Source organism: Pyrgilauda ruficollis, unplaced genomic scaffold (genome assembly GCF_017590135.1).
Source record: "Pyrgilauda ruficollis isolate IOZ18807 unplaced genomic scaffold, ASM1759013v1 scaffold152, whole genome shotgun sequence".
Taxonomy (NCBI): domain Eukaryota; kingdom Metazoa; phylum Chordata; class Aves; order Passeriformes; family Passeridae; genus Pyrgilauda; species Pyrgilauda ruficollis.
In genome coordinates, this window is record NW_024513877.1 from 291,813 (window position 1) to 315,437 (window position 23,625).

The 23,625-nt window shown below is 33.6% G+C and overlaps 1 protein-coding gene across 19 annotated transcripts in view; it reads right to left on the reverse strand.

The window, feature by feature from the left end:
• Window positions 1–23,625, reverse strand: part of MEF2C (myocyte enhancer factor 2C) — a 135,568-nt gene that overhangs the window by 63,663 nt on the left and 48,280 nt on the right. For 13 of the 19 annotated variants that reach the window (XM_041461730.1, XM_041461729.1, XM_041461726.1 and 10 more), the window contains 2 exons: window positions 13,077–13,272; window positions 750–953 (listed from right to left, as the gene is read on the reverse strand). In XM_041461730.1, the coding sequence (XP_041317664.1) occupies window positions 750–953; window positions 13,077–13,130 (258 nt within the window). In that variant the 5' untranslated portion in view covers window positions 13,131–13,272. Of the gene's footprint in view, window positions 1–749; window positions 954–10,148; window positions 10,404–13,076; window positions 13,273–23,461; window positions 23,587–23,625 lie in introns of those variants that run through there. The other 6 variants (XM_041461715.1, XM_041461717.1, XM_041461716.1 and 3 more) reach the window with 3 other exon arrangements.

Here is a 23,625-nt window from a genome sequence, read left to right on the forward strand (position 1 = left end):
GCAATGTACATTGACTTTTCTACAAATATTAGAAGCTTAACTTTTAAAATTTTAAATTGAAGTTAATAATTTTCAGTAATTGTAAATAAAAATTGCTCCTTATAATTAAAAAAAAAAATTAAACAATGTGTCTAGCATTCTGACACTATTGCTTTGATACTGTCACTATTATATTATGGTAACAATATTCTGTGTGAGTAGCTGATATATTTTTACTGTGCTAATTGTAAATCAACTGTTCTTTTGCATTTTATTAGACACCCCCTGTAAACAATCAAAAAGCTAAGAAAAGCAGTCAAATTACACCAACAAATGCTTCTAAATCTTCTTCCACATCTTTTACAATGTATTCTTAATTCCTCCTGGACAGACAATATTACAGCTTTTTGATTGTGGAGACAAAGTATGCAATGTCTTCTGGAAGCCTGTCCCTGGAAGAGACTAGGAGACAGGCAGGAGATTCAGCTGGTAGGTAGTGATCAAGGCATGGACAGGATTAATGCAACAAAGTGACAAAGCAGCACAGAAACCTGGAAAATAGGGAGCCAGAAATCACTTTGCAGAAGTTACTGCAAGACTCAGAAGGATAAAATGCTCACAAAAGACATGAATTTCCTGCAGCTTTGGCTTCGTCACCTCCAGTGCTCAAGCCAATACACTACTGTTGTTCTGCTCTCCTGCTGCTAGGTCACTCGAAGGTATAATCTACTTGGACCACCTCCACCTCAGAGCAAAACACAAAGTCTTACCTCAACAATATCTGAATTTGTTCGACTCTCATGTGGCTCATTATACTCCGTATATTTCAGCAACACTTTGTCCATATCAGTGCTGGCATACTGGAACAGTTTGTTGGTGCTGTTGAAGATGATTAGAGCAATCTCACAGTCACACAGAACACTAAGCTCATAAGCCTTCTTCATTAACCCAAATTTCCTCTTCGTAAAAGTCACCTGGAAAGAAAAGCGAAAAAGGTCCATCAGAAAACCACAAGTTGCTCTCTGTAGTCTTTCTTCTTTTTTTCTGAGCTATAATGTCTGAGTGCTTTGTCTTTGCATCGAACATGCTCAGAAAACAAATCAATAAAAGAACTCATAAAAGAGTTCCAACATAGAATATACATGTATGTGTGTTGTATGTATTACACAAGGGAGAAATACCTAATTATCATTGCATGAAACTTGAGATACAGGTAAGGACCATGGGGTATTTTCATTTACTGGTGCTATGAAGTGTTGATACTGCAACTTTAACTTTTAAATTCAGATATCCTTTAGATGGCATACATCTTTCCCATCAACATTTGCAAAGTGCACCTCAGATGAGTAGCTGTAAATACTTTGAACAAGTGCAGTCAATTCTGGTAGCAATTGGCTTTGATTTCAAGCCCCTCAACTCCTGCTATCTTTGAAGCAAAGAAACTATTTCATAAGCATTTAAGTATTGCAAAAGAGATACATTGCTCATATAAACACACTCATCATACTTTTGAAGAAATAGCTAGTGTGAAAAATGGCACTCATGAGAAAAGAGAGTTATAAAGCATGAAAGAAGAAAATATCTGGTCAGCATCCTTTGAAACAAAGTCTTTTTTGAACACACACACACACACACACACACACACACACACACACACACACACACATCATATTTTATTTCATTTCAAGGCATATGCTTAGGAATATGAACTGGCATTTTTAGTACACAGGGCTTTAGGTCATATAATATATGAAAGAAATAGGGATGTTCTTGCAAGTTTTCAGTAGGCCAGCAAATGCCCCTACATAATTGAATTTAACATCAATTGAATTTAACACATGGCCAAGGTACTTGGTATATCAAGGACAGGCACACAACTAAGTTTTTTGGTCTGCCTGATTTTACATTTGTTTCTACCATCCCTTATATACCCATAAACAGCAACACCTCTGCACATTAATGCTGTGGCAAGAAGATTTGTCTGTCTGAGATTCATATGACTAGTGTTTTAAATTGTCACACTTCTTCTTATCACACTTGTCACAAATTAATGCTATGTGCAACCCCAGATTACCTTAAAGTCCCAACATGTCAGGCCAAGGAAAATGCAACTTTTTAAGTATTGCTAATCCCTATTTGTTAGATTATTTCAGAAACACGAGGCTTTGTGTCCTTACTGTCCGAACACTTATTCTCCCAAATGCATACCGAATGTTATTCCTTTTATTTTAATTTAAATAATTTTAACTTCTGTCAACATACTGTTAAGAATAGATGGATTGCCATTAAACACAATTATTCAAGCATTTAAAAAAGACCACTTTCTACAGCACTAATCTCAAGTATGCATAATTTACAGTTTTTTCTAAATTTGTTTATCATGGTTTTTGGTATTTAGAATGAATAATGAGATAGGTAACAAAACTTCATTAAAATTCTAAATAATAATAATAATAATAGTAACAACAATAATAATAATAATAATAATAATATTAAAAAATCCTTGTCTTAAAATACTCCCTTAATGGTTTCTCTGATTACAGGAAAATGCAATGAAATGCTTGAAAGATACACACATATATAGCTATATGTGTGTATGTGTATATATATATATATGTAAAAAAGCTCATTTTAGAAATAATTAGCGATACAGAAAATAAAATGTACTAATTCAACATATTTTTCTGCATCTAACATGTCTTTCAGTCAAATTTTTACCACAGTGCTGTAGGTGGAGTATCTCTGCATTTTGCTTGCTTTTCATTCAAGTCCACCCCAGCACAAAAATATCCTTAAAGCCAGTGTTTATGTCTAATATTTTGAAAAAACACCTGTCTGTGCTGCAGAGCAGATACTTAATTTCTAATATTTATCACCAGAGTGATACTGGTTAGAGTCATATTTTATGGACAGTGAAAAACCCACAAACCAGAACAATGAATAATCCAGATCTTAATTTTCTCTTTCTTTAATATGCAATCATAATTGCTCTGAATTTGATATGGTTTTAATTTCTTGATCTTCCTATATTATCTTCCTGATATTTTTTACATTGACCAGATAATGCCTTCTGTAACTGATAATTAATGAATTAAAGGCAATTGTGTCTAATACTGTTCCACTACTTGTGATTTGGAATTTTAATTTTTGAATATGTAATTCATATGGTTTATCTTTATGCATACATTATCCATATACATAGATGTAAATTTATTATGCTTTTATAAAAGTTTATAATACAGAACTTTTCAAATGTAGAGTGAAACGTCATGTCAGTGACTTCACAAAAAATACTAATACTCTTCAAGCCATTTAAAAAACAAAACTACCTTTTTTCATGCATTCTTCTATGTGGCTACACAATGAAGATGAATATGCCATATGCTAAAATACTTTTGTGAGCAATATAAATAAACAGAATGTTTATTATTTAACTTTATTTGATCAGTTTGTTCACCATTTGCTATGCTAACCATTCTCGTCTGCACCAAAATATATTAAAATTAAACACCATCTAATAAATATTCTCTAAGGTAGCAGATGATATTCTAGTAATGAAAAGGTTTTGTTGAGAGGTAAAAATTACCTAAATTATTTAAAACTTCTGTTCTCTTTTGTCTAGTTGGAAGGCAGTGTGGAATCTTCACTGAAAAATCTCTGATTATGCTTGAACTGACTTAGTGCTGAGAATCAACAAGACAGTCACATTGTCATGAACACAAACAGTAGCTATATCACCAAAAAATTCATGTGTTGACATAGTCTTGTAATTATAATTTGTGTTCAAAGTACTCAGTCTTGATAGTGTCATACAACAACTGACAATGTCACCTTGTCAACTGACATAAACAATGCTAGTGACACTGAAGGAAAACACACAAACAGTATGAAAATTCATTAACATATTTCAAATAAGATGCCCCCAAAAATGCATACTCTTTGATATCTCTGTAACATTTAATTTTTTCAGCAGCAACAATCAAATCACTACATGTTATTTCCTGACAATATTAGTGAACATATGCCTAATTATCCCCACTATCTACATCACTGCTAATTTGCAGATTTTTCAGGTAACAAATCTGCTTCTTTTTAGGAGAACGATAAGCAGTTCAGAAGATCCTTTTGGGATAGAATATTTTATAATGACAGGGCGAAAATGAAAAATTAAAGTGGAGTGTAAGTGGAACAGATAAGAGGCAGATAGTCAATGGTCTTTAAAACCTTTTAAAGCATGTGCATATAAAACACGAGGTTTTTGACAATGATACAATTTCTAAATACTTGTATGAGATACTTGAATGCATTGTTTTATATATATTGCAAAAAGAGCAGGGTGTGGAGATCACGAAAATTATTTCTGAATCCAAACAAAAACAATTCAATTCTATCCCTTTGTATTAACTCAAAACCCACTACTCTTTTATGTTTGTCTTAAAACTATAGTTATTCTACTTATTTAATTTTTTAAATTTATTTTAAATGTAATTGTCATCTTAATAAGAATGGTGGTATCAAGAAGATAGGTACTAAAGTCTGAAAAAAAATTTTATATGAATAAGCATTAATGCTTATGACTTTGTATGGTGTAAGCTAATCAAGATGAGTAACATCTTTGTTTTTATTTGATTTTTATTTGATTATAAAAATACTTACAGTTAAGTATTTAACTTTCAATTTCCTTGATATAAATCAAAGTGAGCTTTTTATATATTTTGGATGAAGTTCTAACTAAAGGTGAAATGTGCTAAAAGAAAGGCATTGAATAAAGATAATTGTTTAAAGGGAGATTTTCAGCTTCAACTCTGGCTCTTCAGTTCTATGGAAGCAGCTTTCAAATGGACAAGTCTATATCTGCAAGTGAAGCCATAGAGTGTCTGAATTCGAGTGTGCATGTCACACGCTGATATGCTCAATTTAGAGGAAAATTTGGTGCAGAGAAGACTTTCTTGTTTAATCATTATTAAATTAAACTTACTTAAACTATATAAATTAGAAGGTACTGTCACTTGGTTGCAATCACAAATTCTTTCATCTGCCTAAATTTTAATTTAGCAATGTGGGTTTGTAAATTGGGATGCTATCCATTGGAATTATATTATATATATTTTTAAGTAAATTTGTAACAACAGTTTTATAATTTTTATTGATTTTAATATACCAGTAAAGAAACAGAAGCATCCGTAAATAATATCATTTAATGGATATAGCCTGAAGGATGCATGATCTATGATTTTTCCATGTGATCATTGTGTCTTTCTTTTGATGGGAGTTGGTTTGGGATTAGTTTAATTCAGTTAAGTTTAGTTTTATTTTTAATTTGGATTCTTTGAGTAATTTTTTCTGAAATCTCACAAACTATGAGAAGCTGGACCATAACACCACTCCATATGCGTCACTAGTAGTCACAGCACATGTGCAAACACTATGTTTCCAAAGTATCAGTCCCATGACGTTTCAGGTGATTCAGTCCAGCCTGTGTTAGAATATCAGTGCTCTCCTTACTTCTTTCTATTCTCACTATACAGATATATAGCTGCTGACATAGGAAAATGAGAAACACAGAATTTTCACAAATGCTTCCCAAGTATATTTCCTGCCATTAAACTGGTGAAGAAGAGGGATCACTGATGCACAGAAGTATCTGATAATGGCACCATGTTGTCAAAAATAAATGTTATCTGTTTGTCCTTATTTCATCTGGAATGTCTAAATTTCTGACACAGGGACTAGAACAAGTACAGTAGATATGATGTATGTGATAAATAGGAGGCACTACGTGAGCAGTCTACCCAGCTTCAAACATAAGGCCAAGCTGACCATATATAATCAGAGGGGCTCTTTACTAAAATGTTACTGCCAAGAACATAAGCCTATCCTGTTGAAACATCAAATAACTACTGGAGAGGCAAAAACTGTTGTCATATTCTCTCTTCCCTTTTTCCTCTTATTTTCCTCTGATTTTTGTTTAGAACCATTTATCATACGAAGAGGTCTGGTTGAAACATCTTTACAATAACTCTCTAATGGGAGTGGCAAACAGCAGAAACAGTGCAGAATTTGATCTGGACAAACTTCCTTTATGCAACAGTTGGGCATACCACATTAAATTAAAGACTTTCAGCAGACTGCTTCCATGTTCTTATAACCTTCTATCATAACTTACAGGGATGAGACAGTATTGATTTATGCTGGTAAAAGAGCTATTGTCCCAGAAAGCCCCAAGCATATTGTGATATGACTTGATGAATAGTCAGATAAAGAGGAGTTCTAAGAGGATGCTCTAAATTTATAGCCATAACAAATAAAATGTTCATGATTAACCCATATAAAAAAAGGTTTTGTACGTCACACCACATTTTTGGAATCTTTGTGCATAAATACTAGATCAAATACTTAAAGTAGTGATACTGTTCAGTATGCCCAAATTCAAGTCATGAGGGTGAACCTTGTAAGCTTTTTCTGTGTAAAAAAAGAAAGGAGGGATAAAATTGAAAGATATATTAATTAAAGACGATACAGCAACCTCAGAAATTAGGAGGTCAGCCAGTATCAATATGCTTCTCATTTTAACTTATAAATTAAGGCCTAAGACCAAACAAGAATGAAAGAATAATAAAGGCTAATCTTTGATGCTCCACTTCCTTTTGTTGAATAGAGAGATATGATTAAGTCCTTTATAGACAGATCTACAGATACGTACAAATTTTAGGCAAAAAAGATAATCTCAAATACACAGTAGCTGATACAATATACACAAAAGCTAACTTTTTTTTTTTTTTTTTTCAGTATGCTATCACCAGTTCTGGCAGGTACAAACATATGTTTATAGTAAAAAACATGTTTATAAGTACTGTGCTGCTAAAATGTTCATAAGGTAAAGGTCAAAGAATATTTCATTCTCTGCTGAGCAAATGGTCAGGAAGCACATTTGTCTGCATTTCCTGTCATAACAGGAAGAGTGTAACTTCTTCCTCTTCACAATGGCTTCAGTTCTGCTTCCCACCTCCAGCTCTTTCTCCCCCAGGGCTTGCTAAACCATTCCTTGCAAGACAGCAAGACTGTGCCTGTGTCTGCATTACTTTTCCGCTCTGCTGTGTTGGCAGATGTACTGCACTCTCTTTACTTAGTCTTCTTGCTCACATTTCAAATTAAAAGTAATTTGACCTAAATATTTACCTCAGGATAATTCACTCCAAATTATGCTCAGAACATCAATGTGTAATACAAGCACATTTAACCTCAAAATATTGCATTCTAGAAGCTCATTTCAGTAACTCTGTTAAAAGTTTTACTTCTCGGGTAGTCTGGAAGAACACGAAACGTGTTGCCAGAGTTGTACAGATCACCACAAATTAGGAGTCTTGAAAACTTGGGGTGCAACTCTTTTCTTGCAGAAACCTAACTTTACCTCTGAAAAACCAAGATCACTGTCTAATTTTAATCCTAGATTTCAAGTATATATCTGTGTGAAATTTAATATAAGCAATTAATAAAATATGCAAAAGATAAAATGTGTGATGTTTAAGACAATGGTTAATTGAACAAAAAAATTATGCTTAGGCGCATTGTCAAGCAGTTATGTTTTCATGTGAAAACATTTCCCTGGAGACAAGTGAGGAAATGCTATGTGTTGGATAAAATGAAGATGCTCCATGAAGGAATAATGAAAATATAAGTAAATAGATGGAAAAAAATGGTTTTTATCAATCTTGTACTCATGTTTGCATTATTATTCAAGGTTCTTTGCTTTTTCAACAGGGAAACTTCTGATTCAGACAATAGTCTCTTACCCTTTCCTTTTAAATAGAGCTGAAACACTGACAAAAATAGATACATGAGGCTGAAATTAATTTTGAAACTAGCAGCATAAGGTATCAAAGTCAGCAGAACAAATCTAGGTCTTCCTGCAAATGGTCATTTCCTTCCAGGATATTCTTCCCTTGCCCCAAAACTTTAATATCTGCTTTGTTTTGTTCTCTATTGAGCTCATAACTCAGTATTCTCCGTTTATAGCTTTATGGATATTGTGAAATTAGAGAATCGTAAAAAGTCTGGGCATGAAAAATTTAAACAGCAAGTGTATGTTACTGTTATACCCTACATATTTACATAGAAGTGATGCTTTAAAAAGGGTGTTTCAATGTTAAACACCTTAATATTGAAGTGTAGACTTACTATGGTATTTAATAAAATTAAGACCCTGGCAGCTCATTACAAATTGAAAGAAATGAATGCTGCGCAGAATCATTAGATATGATAAACTCAGTTGCAATGTGACTCTTCAGGAGCCAGAAAAAAATGCACAACTAATGAGAACGAAAATCATAGGGACAAAAAATGGTGCATCATCCTGTAAGGCTTCACATTTCCTAATATTAATTAGACAAAAAATGGGGATCAAATGCAAGAGAGTGTTCCAGATCTGACACCAGAAAATCATTGGGTCAATAACATCCTCATTCCTGGGTCAATATACCTCTGGATTTAGCTCACAGACCATGGATTTAATGAGATACTCTGTAAGAGACCTTGTATAACCGTAAGACAATATCATTTATGTCATTATACCTATTTATTTTAGGCCTCAACAGCCATGTCTGGATGGCTGCAAAAAATTTCAATTGGTCCTCATCTGAAGCAGACTGCAAAAGGCTATCATTAAAACTAACAAAATGTTTCACACTTATAAAAACCCCAAAAAAACCACAAGGACACTACAATTTTTCCTTCATGTGTTGACCATAGCAAAAGTAGATAAATTATTTCTTTCAATTAAGAAAATACAGGAAAATAAAGTTCACACGTTTTTCCAAGTGATCTCCCTCTTTTTCTTTCTTTAACCATCCTAGAAGTGTTACCAGAATTCTCCAATCCGCTCTACTGACATTTCCACAGAAAGAACTTGTAGCAGTCAGGAACTTCTAGCATCAGATGTCAATGCTAACATTTTTAGCTATTGATTCTGCTGATGGTGGAACTAATATCATGTAAGCTATTTGAATGATCTGTTGACAAAGCTAGGACAACCTCACAACCTTGTTGAACCTGAACAATATTACCAGGGATTCTTTCCACATTTATGAAGACTATATTATCCAAGAATTATCACTGGAGTAACAAGAAAATATTTCATCACTTTGTCTAATTATAACAGGAATCACTTGAGAGTTTTGATTTCCATTTAATGCTATGGTGGCAACCAAACCACACAAAAGAAATAAATATTTAATCAAGGTATGGCAGTTATTAATTTTCCTTCTACATGTGTCAAAAAACAGTGAAAAGGAATTTGTCAGGTAGTCTTCTCTGGAACCTTTCCAACCAAAGAAAATCCATGATCATTCATAGAATCAAATATTTGTGCCATATGGTCTTTGTCACCATAAGATATCAATGAGGACTAGAAAAATATAGCCAACTTACAGCCCACAAGAAACATCATTAAATTAATGGCTTCTGCCAGTTAAAGTCCTGAATTCTTCACTCACTAAAGTCAATGTGAGAATTCTTAAGCAGGCCAGGGTAAAACGACTGGGTCTCTAATGACTGAGTTGAAGTAGTTTCCCTTTAATTTATCCCCAAAAGTAAAAGCTTAAAATAGTTTTTGGAAAAGTGCAGATTGTATCCTCAAATTGTGCATTTCTCTGATATTTGCAGCCAGAAATATGACTCTGGATAGTTTGAAATTACTTTTATTACCGATCACTAAAGTACGCAAATCCAACCAACTAGACTTGCTCAGAAGAAATTCTCTTGAAGAGAGATCAGCTATATTTTTGTCCTTCCCAATCCACTCATAAAAGCACTTTGAAGAGTAGGGGAGTCTTCTACCATAGCAGATAGTAGTGTGGAAGAGAACAGCTTTTTCACAGAGAGAATAAGTACATCATTCAATGGCTGACATAGAGAAGGAAATTGAGTGGAAAATCAAGGACAAGAATTTTGCTCCCCAGGCCTTGTAGCAACTTGAACCATTATGCAAATATTCTGATTTCCAAATAGATATTTACACTAGGAGAGGAGACAGAATAATGAAACTACTGCTATAGCTCCTCATTTGATCCAGGTTCCATGTATTTTTACCAACATGTGCTGTACTGCAGAGGATTTATGTGCTTGAGAACACCATCCAGGTGCACCACCCAGGTATACAATGTATAACATACCTTGTATTGTGTTTGAATGTAAGCAACAATAAGGCAGTTTCTAGCCAAGCCACTTGATTCTGTTCTTGCAAATGTTTTTTGGTGAGGTAGAAAGAAAATATCTCCACCTGTAAATGGAGCTACAAATAGGCTTTGTGGAACTGTGCTTGAGCTGGTATCTTAGCTTCACTAATCAAAAAAAATTTAACAATTTTTTTTCTGGTGCAACATTTTGATCTTCTTCTTCTTCTTCTTCTTCTTCTTCTTCTTCTTCTTCTTCTTCTTCTTTTTTTTTTTTTTTTTTTTTTTTTTTTTTTTTTTTTTTTTTTTTTTTTTTATGCAATCAAATAAGAAGAAATAATAGGAATATAAGAAAGTTAATATTTTAAGATTACTGGAAATGTGCAAGTTAGGAAACAAACTGATGCTGCTATGCTAAAGCATCAGTTTGTTTAAATACTTTAAGAACCAGTGAGGTTTGCAAAAGAGTATGTCTCATATAAATGGTTAAAAAACCCAATGAGATATTAGTAAAAATCCAGTTGTATTTAATCACATATATATTACTAAAATTAAAAAGCCTAAACCTATAGTCCAATTAAATGATGAAAATCTTTTCATTTGCTTTATTGAGCTTTAAATCAGGGCACTAATGCAAGATAAAGTACTTAGAAATACTTTTAAAATGATCATTAATATATTAGTAGAAATAAGAAGCAGAATCAAGCCAGTTTTACTATATGGAAAGTAAAATAATGTAAATCTATACCTCCAGGCTCACAGTGGCTAAGATACATCAGCAAATATTGAATTGGGATTGTTCAGCCTGGAAAAGAGAAGGCTGGGACTTAACTAGAGCCTTCCAGTACCTGAAGGGAGTCTACAAGAATGATGGAGGACGACTTTTTACAAGGGCGTGGAGTGACAGGACATGGGGGAATGTATTCAAGCTGACAGAGAGTAGGTCTAGATTAGACATTAGGAAAAAATTCTTTATTGTGGGGGTGGTGAAGCACAGGTACAGGTTGACCAGAGAAACTATGGCTGCCCTGTTCCTTAGAGTGTATGAGGTCAGGCTTTGAAAAACCTGGTCTTTTGGAAGGAGTCTCTGCTCATGGCAGTGGAGTTGGAACTCGGTTTCTTCCAACCCAAACCATTCTGTGATTCTATGTGTCTAATAAATGGTAGTGAGACAAACACTTCCTGCACTAACACTACAGTTGTTAGTATTCTAGTGTTACAGTTTTATTCATAATTATTAGTTCTGAAAGCTTGCTCAGGAATTCTTGAAACTCTACTGTGAATAATTTGAAGACTAGCTGTCTCCTTTTTTAAAAGTATATTTAATAATTTAAAAGTGGGGTTTTTTTTACAAAAGTGGGGCTAAAATCTTTGTAAATACTACATTTGAGCAAGCAAGTTGAGAATGAAACTGTTGTATGATCTAACGTTGGGAATGGCAAAATTTTGTGGTATCATTTACAAAAGAATTCAAGTTCCCTTCAAAAACAAGCCATTATAGCATGGGCAAGTTTCAAACAACTACTGACTTAATATTTATAATAAATTCAATTCAATATTTCACATCCAATTTCAACTCCATGCTATAAGACAATTAAAATAAATATGATGACATTTATATATTGTTATAATTATGGCTATTTAGCTTGTCTCACCAAAACAGGCAACTTTTAGGGAAAACACAAAATGCATCCATCATAAGGAACATTTTGCTGTTACACATGATTTTCTGTCATAGAGATCACAAGTTACTACTAACACTACAATATTTAAAAATTCTTGGAAAGCATATTTAAGGACTATAATTTGTTGTTATGCCTAGGCTGAGTTTTTTATGGCTTTATAAAATCCTCCATGACTAACAGCTTCTTTAAAAAATCCCATAATAGATGAAGAAATATTTATAGATTAACTTAGTGGTACTATTATATTAATAGTAACTCAGTATCAAGTTCTTAAAAATCAGCTACTGAAGATTATTCCTAAATTGCAGCCAGGTCTAAAAAGAACATTAACCATGTTAATGTTCAGTATTAAATAATTATATGGAGAGGTTCTCACAATTGTGGATCTCCAGTTTCAACAAAACATCTACATCCATTCATCTACATCAAATGTAAACAGCAGCAATTTTCACCAATATTATTTAACGACATCAGTTACTGAATTTTATTTTTGTGAACACAGGGAAGAAAATTTCCTAATTTATGGTCATATTTTAACTAGCAGAGATAGTGTTGATAATATGTGACAGCTCCCTAGTAATTTTATTTAAAACAGAGTTAAAAATTAGTTAATCTATCCTATTGGACCTATTTAGCCTTAGCTAAATACCGATGGTTTTATAACTACCATAGCCTAGTATTATTGTATGTGGATTTTAGAATGTGTTAGGCTACTCAAATCCTTCTTAAAATTCAGACAGGAAAAGAGGAAACTTTTTTATGAAGTAGTGTCTTTTTTATATGAAGGAGGTGAAAATAAAGACACTGCAAAGGTGAAGGAGCACCAATAATTGGGATGTCTGAATTTAAATGAAAGTGCTCATATTATAATAACTCATAAGAGTTCAGAAAATATAGTACTAAAAGCTGTGTCCTGTAGCAACTCACAGATGTGCTTAACCGTGTATATTCCAGACTGAATTCAAAGCAAGTAGAGCAGAGCACACAGAGCAGTCTTTATAGAATAAAGTCTTCAAGTAGTAACTTCCTCACTGTGCATGTTACTGAACTTGAAAACACTGTGTGTGAGGTTTCAGGTTGTTTACAAAACTATTTTTTCTTTGATAGTCTAACATACACTGTGAATATGTATATGTTGGTACATGCATGGGTACACAGACTTATCAACTTTTTAATCACCTTTAATAAGAAGTTATCTTATAAATAAAATATGATGCTTAAGTCAGGTATTTCTGCAACTCACCTGTCTGTTACGTTCATCCATAATCCTTGTAATCTGAATCTTTTTTCTCCCCATAGTCCCCGTTTTTTTTTCTCTCCTTCTTCCTTAAAATTACGTATTTTTCCCTTCTTTTATTCCTCTTTCCTGTTTCCTCAAAACAAACCTCCTTCTTCAGCACTTGCACCACTCAGTTCACAGTCCCCTGCATCCGTTCCTGCTAAACACAGAAAGGAAATCAAATGTTATCACAAAATTGATAACCAGAAGGAACTTATTACATGGAGCTGGCCAAGTATCCTTATTATTATTTAGTGTACAAGTAAATTAGAACTAAAATTTACTGGACCTATAAAACAAGTAATGCATGGAGGAAAAAAAAATATTCAAAGGCTTTCTTTTATGAAAGAAAACACCAAATAGAAATATATCAAGAAATAAAGAAAAAGACTGAAGTACAAGTTGTGAAAATTTTAATGGAATTAATGTCTCTAATTTTAAATATCATTCACAGCTCTAATATGAAAAATTACCTAAATCAGAGAGTTAATGAACTGTTCAATATCTATGTTAAGCAGGCCAGCTAATTTATTTCTGAAAACAATTTTGTGCTTTGACAGCAGAGGTGATAATTTCCCTCATTATGCAAATACGATGGACATGCATTTAATTGTTCTTTGATATATAAGTTGCCAGCTACTTTAAATCCAAAGTTCTTAACTTCATTCTTTAAAAATATAAATTAGTGAAAGTATTACTGAAGATACTTGAAAAAACACTAGTGCCTTTTTCCTTCATTTCATTCTAGTGTAAATTCTAAAATGTTTTGCAAAGGATTTCTAACCAGTAAACACATGTTTTCTTATAAAACAGAACAATAGAGGCAGATAACAATTTTAAGAATGTTTTGAAAAATATTTTCACTGTTTTAGTAATGCATGAGCTTTACAATACTGGCTCTATCACAGAGCTAAGGAGAAAAATGTACAGTACATAAAAATACACTATGCAGGAAGCATATTTCACAAAATGTTATAAACCACATAATTGATTTATGTAATGTGTAGCTATGATATTTTATTAAAAATCCTTTCCTAGGATTTTTCCCCTCCTGAGGAGCTGGGAATCCCAGGAAAGAAATGTAAACAATAACTATCTGCTGCTGTGGAATGCAACAGGTGCATCTTCCATTGATCCATGTGGATTTTTTTCAATTGATGACCAATCACAGCCACTTGTGCCGAGGCTGTGAACAGTCACAAGATTTTTGTTATGCATTCTATTCTATTCCTGTTCTTTGTAACCTTCTGATCTTTTTTTCCTCTCTATTCTTTTAGTATAGTTTTATTGTAATATTTTGGTATAATATATAAGATAATAAATCAGCCTTCTCAGAAAAATGGAGTCAAGCCTTGTGTCTCCACTCATGGGGTGTTTGCCTCAACAGTAATGTTGAAAGTATTTTAACAATAAAATACGTTTATTTTAATAATAAAAGAGTCCATGGAAATAGTAAAAATTACAAAAATTATTTTGTCTAGTATAATTTTGTCTAGCATAAAGGTAAAAGATACAAGTTTTTCCTCTTTATAATCTCAGTTTACCATATTAGTATATTTTTGTATGTTTTAAATGAACAGCACAAAGGTTTTTGAAACACAGAATAAGAAAAAGAAATCTGAACAATATGAAGTTAAATGTTCTTCTGAAGTATAGCAAAAATATTGCCTTGGAAGTAAAAAATTTGTAATTTTAAAACAGAGACTGGTATTTCCTCATTTATTCTAAACTTACAGTATCTCAGCAAACCTGATAAATTCTCATAATATATTGCATAACACTAAGCTGATATCCTGCTCATTTAATCCATTATTTGGCTCTGATTCAAAGCTACTGAGGTAGGAAAGTAGATCTCACTCCTTCTGGTCTTCGATTCTCTTTTGATTTTCTTAGCATACATTAACTTTAAGCTGTTCAAGTGTTTTATCACTCACTAAGGAAAAAAAAAATTAATAAATAAGCAGACAGTCTGAGTTTTCTAGCTAGTCACTATGGTGCAATTAACCTGTTGGGCAAAACAAATCTTAAAGTATACTTATTATATTTCTATATATGAAATATATATCTTTTTTATATTATTTTCTGGGCATATTTGTATATTGTTACCATAATGCAGAACACAAAAAGTGGAACAATTCATATTGTAACTATAACAAAATATAGACTGCAAAAATTCTTAGCTGCATTTTATATTTGAAAGCAATAGCTACTCACAGCTTAAATAGATACAAAGGTTGTTGATCATATTTGCAACAACAGCAAAAAAAAAAAAGGCCAAAAAAAATTGAAATAAATATATTCTGTAAATGTATTTTTAAAAGCTTTTTTTCCCAAACAAAGTTAGGAGACCATCTTATCTGATTTTCAGTGTTGACAAACAAACCCAGTCTATTTTAAGAAACAGTTTTACATTTCCTTGGTTTGGGTTTCTTTCTTGTTTTTCCTATAGTCTTATCTCCAACACAAAGTACAAATTAGAATGGTGTTTCCCATGCACATGCAGGACTCAAAGAGTCCAACTGTCTTTCTCTGCAGAAGCAAACCCATACTCTAATCCACAGCAAGAGCATATGGAACAACTTCCTTTTCTTTCATTCAGCTGAGGCCAGTGGTGCTTTTGGTTTACAGCAGTGTCTGCCTAAGCTATTCACTGCAGTGTGGAAGGTCAGGGTGGGCAGATTAGAACAGTTGTGGCTGGTTTGTGAAGATGAGCTGCTCTGCAGATCAAGATGCTGATGCTTAGTGAGTTCTGAAAAAATCACTTAATACTGAGAAAACTCTGGCAGGAAGGATAAAAATCACAGCAGAGGAGCAGTATGTTCGAGTCCCTCCTACACACTTACCAGTTCTACATTTAAGACCAGTCTTCAAACAAGAACAGCTTTTACAGACAGTTTAAACTCAGAACCTTAAAATTCCTGTGATCTACACAAAGTTATCCTAAAGTAATCCTTGCAAGACTTGATAAGCAGAATTTTATACAAGAACTATGATTAGGTCATCTGTATGAAACATATAATTTGCAAAGAAACATAAATTTGCTTCAATGGGCAGTGAGGTTTTTTTGCAAGGATGAAAAAAAAAAGTTTCCTCCTATATGTCCTAGTTTGCCTTTTGCTTACTAGTCCAATTCCAAATAAAAAGTTTTGAATTTTTGTATCAAATTTATTTCCTTTTAGAACCCCCCCATCCCCACCTATCAACACACAGTCCTTCAAGTGATATTCTTACTATGTATTAGCTCATAGTTCTATATATTTCATTAGTATATACACAAAAAAAGTAGGACTGATTCCCAATTAATGAAATTCAGATAAGTAAATCAAGTCATCTCATGCAAGGGCTATAATCTGCAAAGCTTGGTAATTTCCAAGTCAAACAGAATGTAAAGAACTGTGGAGACCAGCAAATTCCCATGGCTGCTTAGGACTTCACCAGTGGTCTCAATATCTTTTTAAGTTCTTGCAGAACTAAGGATTGTTAGTAAGTATTTAAAGTTCCTGTTAACTGGTAAATTGTTATTTTACTAACACTAATAAAGCACATTGACTAGAAAAGTTGACTGTAATACAAAAATCAAATAGTACTGCAGGCCTCAATTATCCAAGTGAATTAAAAAAGGAGCTTTGTTGAAGTAGCTCCACATAAAAGAAAACTTCCATCTTAATAATATAGTCATGTGCAAACAAATTACATTTAAAGAAACATGGACTTAAATGCTATTTTGTTATCGTTTTCTGCATTTTTTGCAGAGCCAAGTAGTTAAAAAAAAAAAAAATCAAAACCAAAACAAACCAGACTGCTTAAAAAAAGAGGAACTTTATTTTTGGCAGTCTTCTGTTCATTATATGATTTGGCAAAAGGCAGTGGTAGCTGACAGAAGATTGATCTGAGCCTGGAGAAGGGAAAAGAGCTAAAGGAAAAATGCAGCAAATTGCTTGACCAATAATGTCTCGCTTTCGAGCACTGACACACAGACATATGCACACACATACACACATATGCACACCCGCCTATCCCTTCTCTGCAACACAGAAGAATCTTGACAGAATGGCAGGAAGCACGCACAGAGCAGTCAGGGAAGGATATTATGTCAGCAACCACGAACAATAAAAGGTGTAAAGGTGCTTCCTTCCCTAAACTGTTCCAGAAGTACAAAATGGGAACCAAAACTGTCCACTTCCTTCTCTGAGCAGAATGGTCTGAATTTGCTCTGCTGCAACACCCCAGACAGAGAATCCTTTGAGCAGTTACACCAGGAGAAATAAGGAGAATCAAAACAAGGCAGTAAAAATATTTTATTTATAAACAAAAGAAAGAAGGCAGCCAGAGAAAAACCAAGGCAAAATGTGCTAGAGTTTATAACATTTTCATGGTTGCTTTACAAAGGTAACAAACTTGTCATAAAGATGTCCTTGCTCCATTAAGCAGCTTACATTCTGAGTTGATTAATTAGGTTAAAACTGAAGAACAAAATAATTTTTTTAAATTATGCTGATAGAAGGAAGTAAAGAAAAAAGTGCTATTCCTTTTCTCCTGCCATTCTTATCTTGATAGATAAAAGTAACTTAAAAGGTCTATGAAATTTTTTAATGCAAACTTGTTTTCTCAAACAAGTTTTGAATCTGTGTCTAAAAATGTGAATATGCTGAGTAGGAACACGTCATCTACTATTCTGAGGAAAATTAGCTGCAAAAATGTAACCATGAACATTGACAATGAGGAACACGTATTAAGATAAAATGGTCACTCACATGGTTTCTGCAAAATCCTGACTAGGTTCCACACACCTACAAAGACAGCTACACACTGACAGCTGGGCATACTGCATCAATTGAAGACATCACTCACTGTCACCTTGAGTTGGGTATAGTTTAAAGAAATGCAGAGAAGGGTGAAAATAATTATCTATCATGTTATCTGACTGAAATCAGCTGACATTAAAGATAGAAGTGGTTCTTTACATTTGCATGGTGGTTTGGTTGCATGGTCATAACAAAAGACAGAGTTTGGGCCATTACCCCAAACCCGGAAGGATATGATAAAATTATACGTCATCACCATGGCAATATACCAGTAAAGCAGCAATGGTACAATCTACAGTATATTTCTCCAGGTGAAAGCCATGTAAAAATGAATCAGAGTCATCCTAAGCTTTCAAACATCTGTCCACAACATTCTGAGCTGGAAACTAAACATAACCTACACTTCAGTGTTTTGATCTTATGGGCAGGCTGCCATATGAAAAGGTTGAAAGGGAGTTAATTATAATCAACTAAATTTAACTCTCAGGAGATCATTTGGCTACAGGAAATACAAAACAAACATTTAAGCCATAACAGAAAAATTATTATAGATTAAGTACTAGAGACTACTAGAGAGTCTGTATGTCAAACCAAAAAAATCTGTACATAAAGAAAATATTTGTAATCTGTAACTACCAAGGTTTATTAGATTATCAGTTATCTAACCTGACTTCTGACTTATGGCATAAGCTTAATTTATAATGGATGCAATTCCAGGGCAACGAAGTTCTGAAGCAAGGCAGGAGTAAAATGTTCATAAAGTTGCAAACTACAAAATTATTCCCAGTATGTAAATTGTTACTTAGGATTTTAAAAGAAAACTTAAATTATTTGATTTGAATTAATTTCATTAATTTTTCTACTGATTTTGAAAGCATCTGCTGGACTCATAAGATTATTTCTACTGATAGTCCATTTATTTGTTTGTTTATGTATAAAGGATAATAGAATGTGTATATTTTAAATCTGAACCTACAGAGATGTACTTTATTTGCTTGTTTACATTCAACATACTCCTAGTATAATGACAATATAGTAATGAATTGCAGAAATTTCCTTTCTTGCAGCTAAGTTACTGGCTTAATCAATGCTGTTATTTTCTATGCCTTCGAACAGCCATAAGAATATTTTGCAATGTGATTTATTTTTTTTAAATTTGGAATTAAGCACTTCTGAAGACTCATTGTAAGAATGCTTCAGACAACTGTGATTTATGTAGCTTATAACTCAAATACAGTACTAAGTTATCTCACAGAGCAAGAACTTGTGCATCATGGGTGGAAGAGTTTCATGATTTGCAAAGTTCCCCTGAAAAGTTTTTTGGGGCAAACTGAACATCATTGCCAAAATAGCAGAGAAGATGATACCTCCTAACAATTGCTGTATTTCTCTGTACCACATACCCTGCTTTTAAAGAGACTGAGGTATCGAGACACAGAATATCTTGTCTGTAGCCACCTCTCTAAGCCAATTCCTGCCTCTGTGAAAGGAAAAGAGTGACTTTAGCTGATCTTCCACAATGTGTGCTGACAGACATCCATCCAGTGTAGTGGGGGAAGATTTTACGAATATTGCATGCATGCTATACCAAACCTGGTCATGCTGGTAAAGAACCATGACAGAAGATCAAAATATTTCCATGTGATCATAAATTTGCTGCAGATGATGAGTCATTCCTTGCAGCAGTGTACCACAAGAAGCAATCACCAGATGAAACCTGATTGCCTGGACTCCAGTAGATATGTGCCAGCTATGCTTGAGGAAGAAAGGAAGACCTGGCTAATTTACAACATTTCTAAAGATGAAGAGGAGTATTGGATTTGTAAAGCAAATAAAGCAGATGCTAATTAGATTTTAAGGAAAACAATTAAGTGAAACGTTAGTATAAAATATATATCTATGAAGAGTCAATTTTAAAACTACAGTAATTATTGGGTGCCATTTCCACGTGTGCCCATCACCCAAAAGAAAAAAAAAATTAAATACTTTGAAGAAAAGGCTTATATGTTTAAGATTAAGTTCATTATGTATCCTTAGCAGCTAGGCAGACATAATGAGAGTCTGACCAACATATATGGAATAAGATGCATAAGGTGCTTCAGACTGGCTCAAACATAGCAGTTTATTCAACTGGACACACTAACAATAAAAGGGGAAAAAAATAAAGGACTGAAAACTGAATCACCTAATTGGTCTGAAATGGAGAGTGTGGCTAGGAATGGGAACCTGAAAGAAAATGGAGTAAGAAAATTGGACCACTGCAAATTCACCCAGGAGTCTCGACAGTTTTGAGCTAATAATTTGATTGGATTGCATTATAGTTACTAGATGCACAAAGAATATAATGAACGATGTTTACAAATTCAGTCTGTCATTTACTGAGCTAAAGAAGAAGAACTTCAGTGGTCAACAGGATAAGATTTAGCACCTTGTGAGTTGAAAAGGTCTTGGAGCTACTCTGATTTGGGTCTGCTTGTAATGAAAGACATATTACACATGAGGTAAAATACTAGTGTTACAGTTTGGGAGCAGTCTTAAACACAAAGGACTTTGGAGAGTGTTGGCTTATTACAGGAAAATGTAAGATCTCTAGTGTTAAGTTATTGCATCACCTGAAAGCAGTCTTTGTGGTTAGATCTAGATTTACAGATTTGTTACTGATGTTTGCATGTGAGAAAGTTTGTGGAACTAAAATCCCCAAAATAGCTTTTAAGAATCAGGGATTATTCCAGGTATTATTGGAAAAAACTATACAATACAATATCAAATTATAGTCTGAATTTGGGTACAGGCACTTAGTGATGCCAATATCAGTGACAGGCAATTTTAGATTTCCTCTATTGAAGGAAATATGGATTAATTCTACAAAGGATTTTTTCCTAGCAGATTTTTGATTACTTTCTGCTTATAATTTGCTGAATTCTAGGAAGCTTGGTACATGCATTTAGACAGTGTCTGTCTAAACAATGGTCAGTGATGAGTCTAGAAGCAATAGGTGGAATGGATGTAGAAGACAATTAAATTTTGGATAAAATGGGTGGAATTCTCAAGATCTACACAGGCCTTGTCTTTGTCTTCATCCAACAAGCTCCAGAGAAATTTTATACACCCCGACCCTGAATCCTCTTCTTACTCAAAGAATACTATGGAATCCTCCAAAGGAATCCTCCTTTTTTTCACTGTAAGCATGTGTATCTATAGTTTGACAACATAACTGAGTTCTGCTATTCCAGGTTTGTCTTGCACTACCATTTCATCTCTGTGAGGACAAACAAAGTCTTGGATTGCAGAAACCTCATGATCTTATTTTGAAAAGGAATGTCTTACACATTTGCAAATGAGTAATTTCAGCAAGATTTTAGAGAATGAGAAATCTTTTAGAAAGAGTATTTTTGTGGTATAAATAAATGCAACAAACCGTAATAAGAACCCAAAACGTCTTTAAATTTCCAAGCAAATGAATGACAGAGCACTGTAGTTCAAAGACTAAGCTGAAAATTAGGAAGGATCATCTAAAGAGGTAGAACAGGACAAAAAGCTGTGGATGAAAATATCATAAAACTGGGAACATGAATGCAGAAACTAAGAGAAAAAGCCCTGAGATGTAAATAAGTTCCTAATTGTAAGAAAAACTTCTACCAGAGAACAAACTCTATGGAAACATTGTTAGGAGTTAATGAAAGGAATCCTTTCCAACATAATTAAAGTAAGTGACAGAAATTGCCTAGGTAAAGCTTGAATGAAAGTAAAACTGTTTCAGGTTTGCGATGGGAAGTATCTTGATGGGAAAACAAATATAATATGTTGGGGTGGCATAACAGTTTTAAGGAAATATTTGAGTCACTTATCAGTTTCCCTGCCCTAAAGGCAACAACCTTTATAATACTTTGAATTTGGCTAGCTTCTCAAGCCCAAACTGAGCAATGACTCTTAAGCATATCTCTTAACATGGTTCAGCTTCCTCCCAGAGAAATTAAGTAATTAAACATAAAAGATTTTCACATGTCCTGAGCCACTGAAATTCCACAAAATCTGCACAAACCTTTGGAGTCCCATGGAATCTCTGTATGCCAGACTCTCAAGCTATTTGATAGTATTTTGCTGTATGATAAGACCTACTCAGGCTTGAAAATTTTTATTACAATACCTTAGCTATTTTTAAATTTATTTTTTGCTATTAGATCTTGTATGATGCAACCAGCCACCGAAGTTGACCACTGACTCTCTAGAGATGGAAGGAGTCTCAGACAGACATGACTTTAAATTTAGAGAATATTACTGATTTCTATATTACTGGTTTCTATTTCTGTCCTTTTAGCTCATACCAACATGATAACACATCCACCACTATTACTGAACAAAGAAGTCAGATAAATGTTGCAAGCAGAGTTAGTACCTAATGTAGACTAACAATTTTGGAAAAAATCAATTACCTTTATGTTGTATGATTATTTGGCTCCTCGGTGTACACCAAAACGATACTTTATTTCCAGCTATAGAAGCTGGAAAATGAGATATATTATTTCTGTCTAGAAATAATTTATCTGTGGTGTTACACCATTTCAACTAAAACTATACTGCCACAGGAAAAAAAAAATTGCTTTCTTATAGCACAAATCTAAATGCATAACTCATGTTTAATTACCTTGATTAGATTTTTAATGCAAGTTCAGATCAGTATACCCTTCATTTGGTAATTTATTTCTTAAAGAGGAATGATGAGACACAGAGGCGTTCTGCTTTTCTTTTGTGTATTCTCAGTTCTAGAAACACATTTTTTTTACTTTAATTCCTGGCCTTTCTAGAAATGTCAAAAATTAAATATAATTCTTCTGAAAATGTAGACTGCACAACATTGTGGAGAGCTGCTAAGCTGATAATGGTTCCTTCTTTTTGTATGAAGGGTAATATGATAGATATGAGTACAAAAACTATGAAACTCCTGAACGCAGCAGCTTGCCCAGAGACAGCTGTGGGCTTAAAATGAGGAGAAGGAAGAAGTGGGAAAAAAGCAAGGGAAATATATCAATCTTTCCAATGACCATGAGAATTCAAAAGTCTTCCAATCCCACTCAGATATTTTTTTTTTTTCCCAAGGACAAAAAGAGATGAAATGTATGTCAGGTACATAATAAGGCTAATAATAAAAAAAGAAACCTCACACCTACATTTCACTGCAGAGAAGTGAGGAACTACCTCTGAAATATGAATACCTGAAATATGTGTCCTTTCTAATGGAAAAGCTTATAAATTAGGACAGGCTGCTGCTGTTAAACATACAAAATACAGACAAATTATATAGCAACACATGAATTCAGAATGGATTTGTTCTGAAAGAAGGAAAGACAAGTACAGTGGCAGTATACCAACGAAGCAGTTACAATTACAAAGAATTTACAAGCTACTCGATAGGAAATTAACCTTGCACATATATTGCCTTGTGCCTCATGTCTGCAATTCTGCATGTCCAGGATAAAGCATCTGTTGGAGAAATGGAAGGTTCTGACTACAGAGAAATAATGTGTGGCCAGTATGTGGACATACCTGTTAGCATTAGCTCACCATACATCATTGGCTGAAGCTATTTGCTTTCTGCCTTCTGGCTGCATCTTGACAAGAAGGATCTCTCTACGCAGGATGATACAGATTGGATTCCCACTGGTTTGGAACTACGAAAATGCATGAACAGATGAAACTGCTTATAAGAA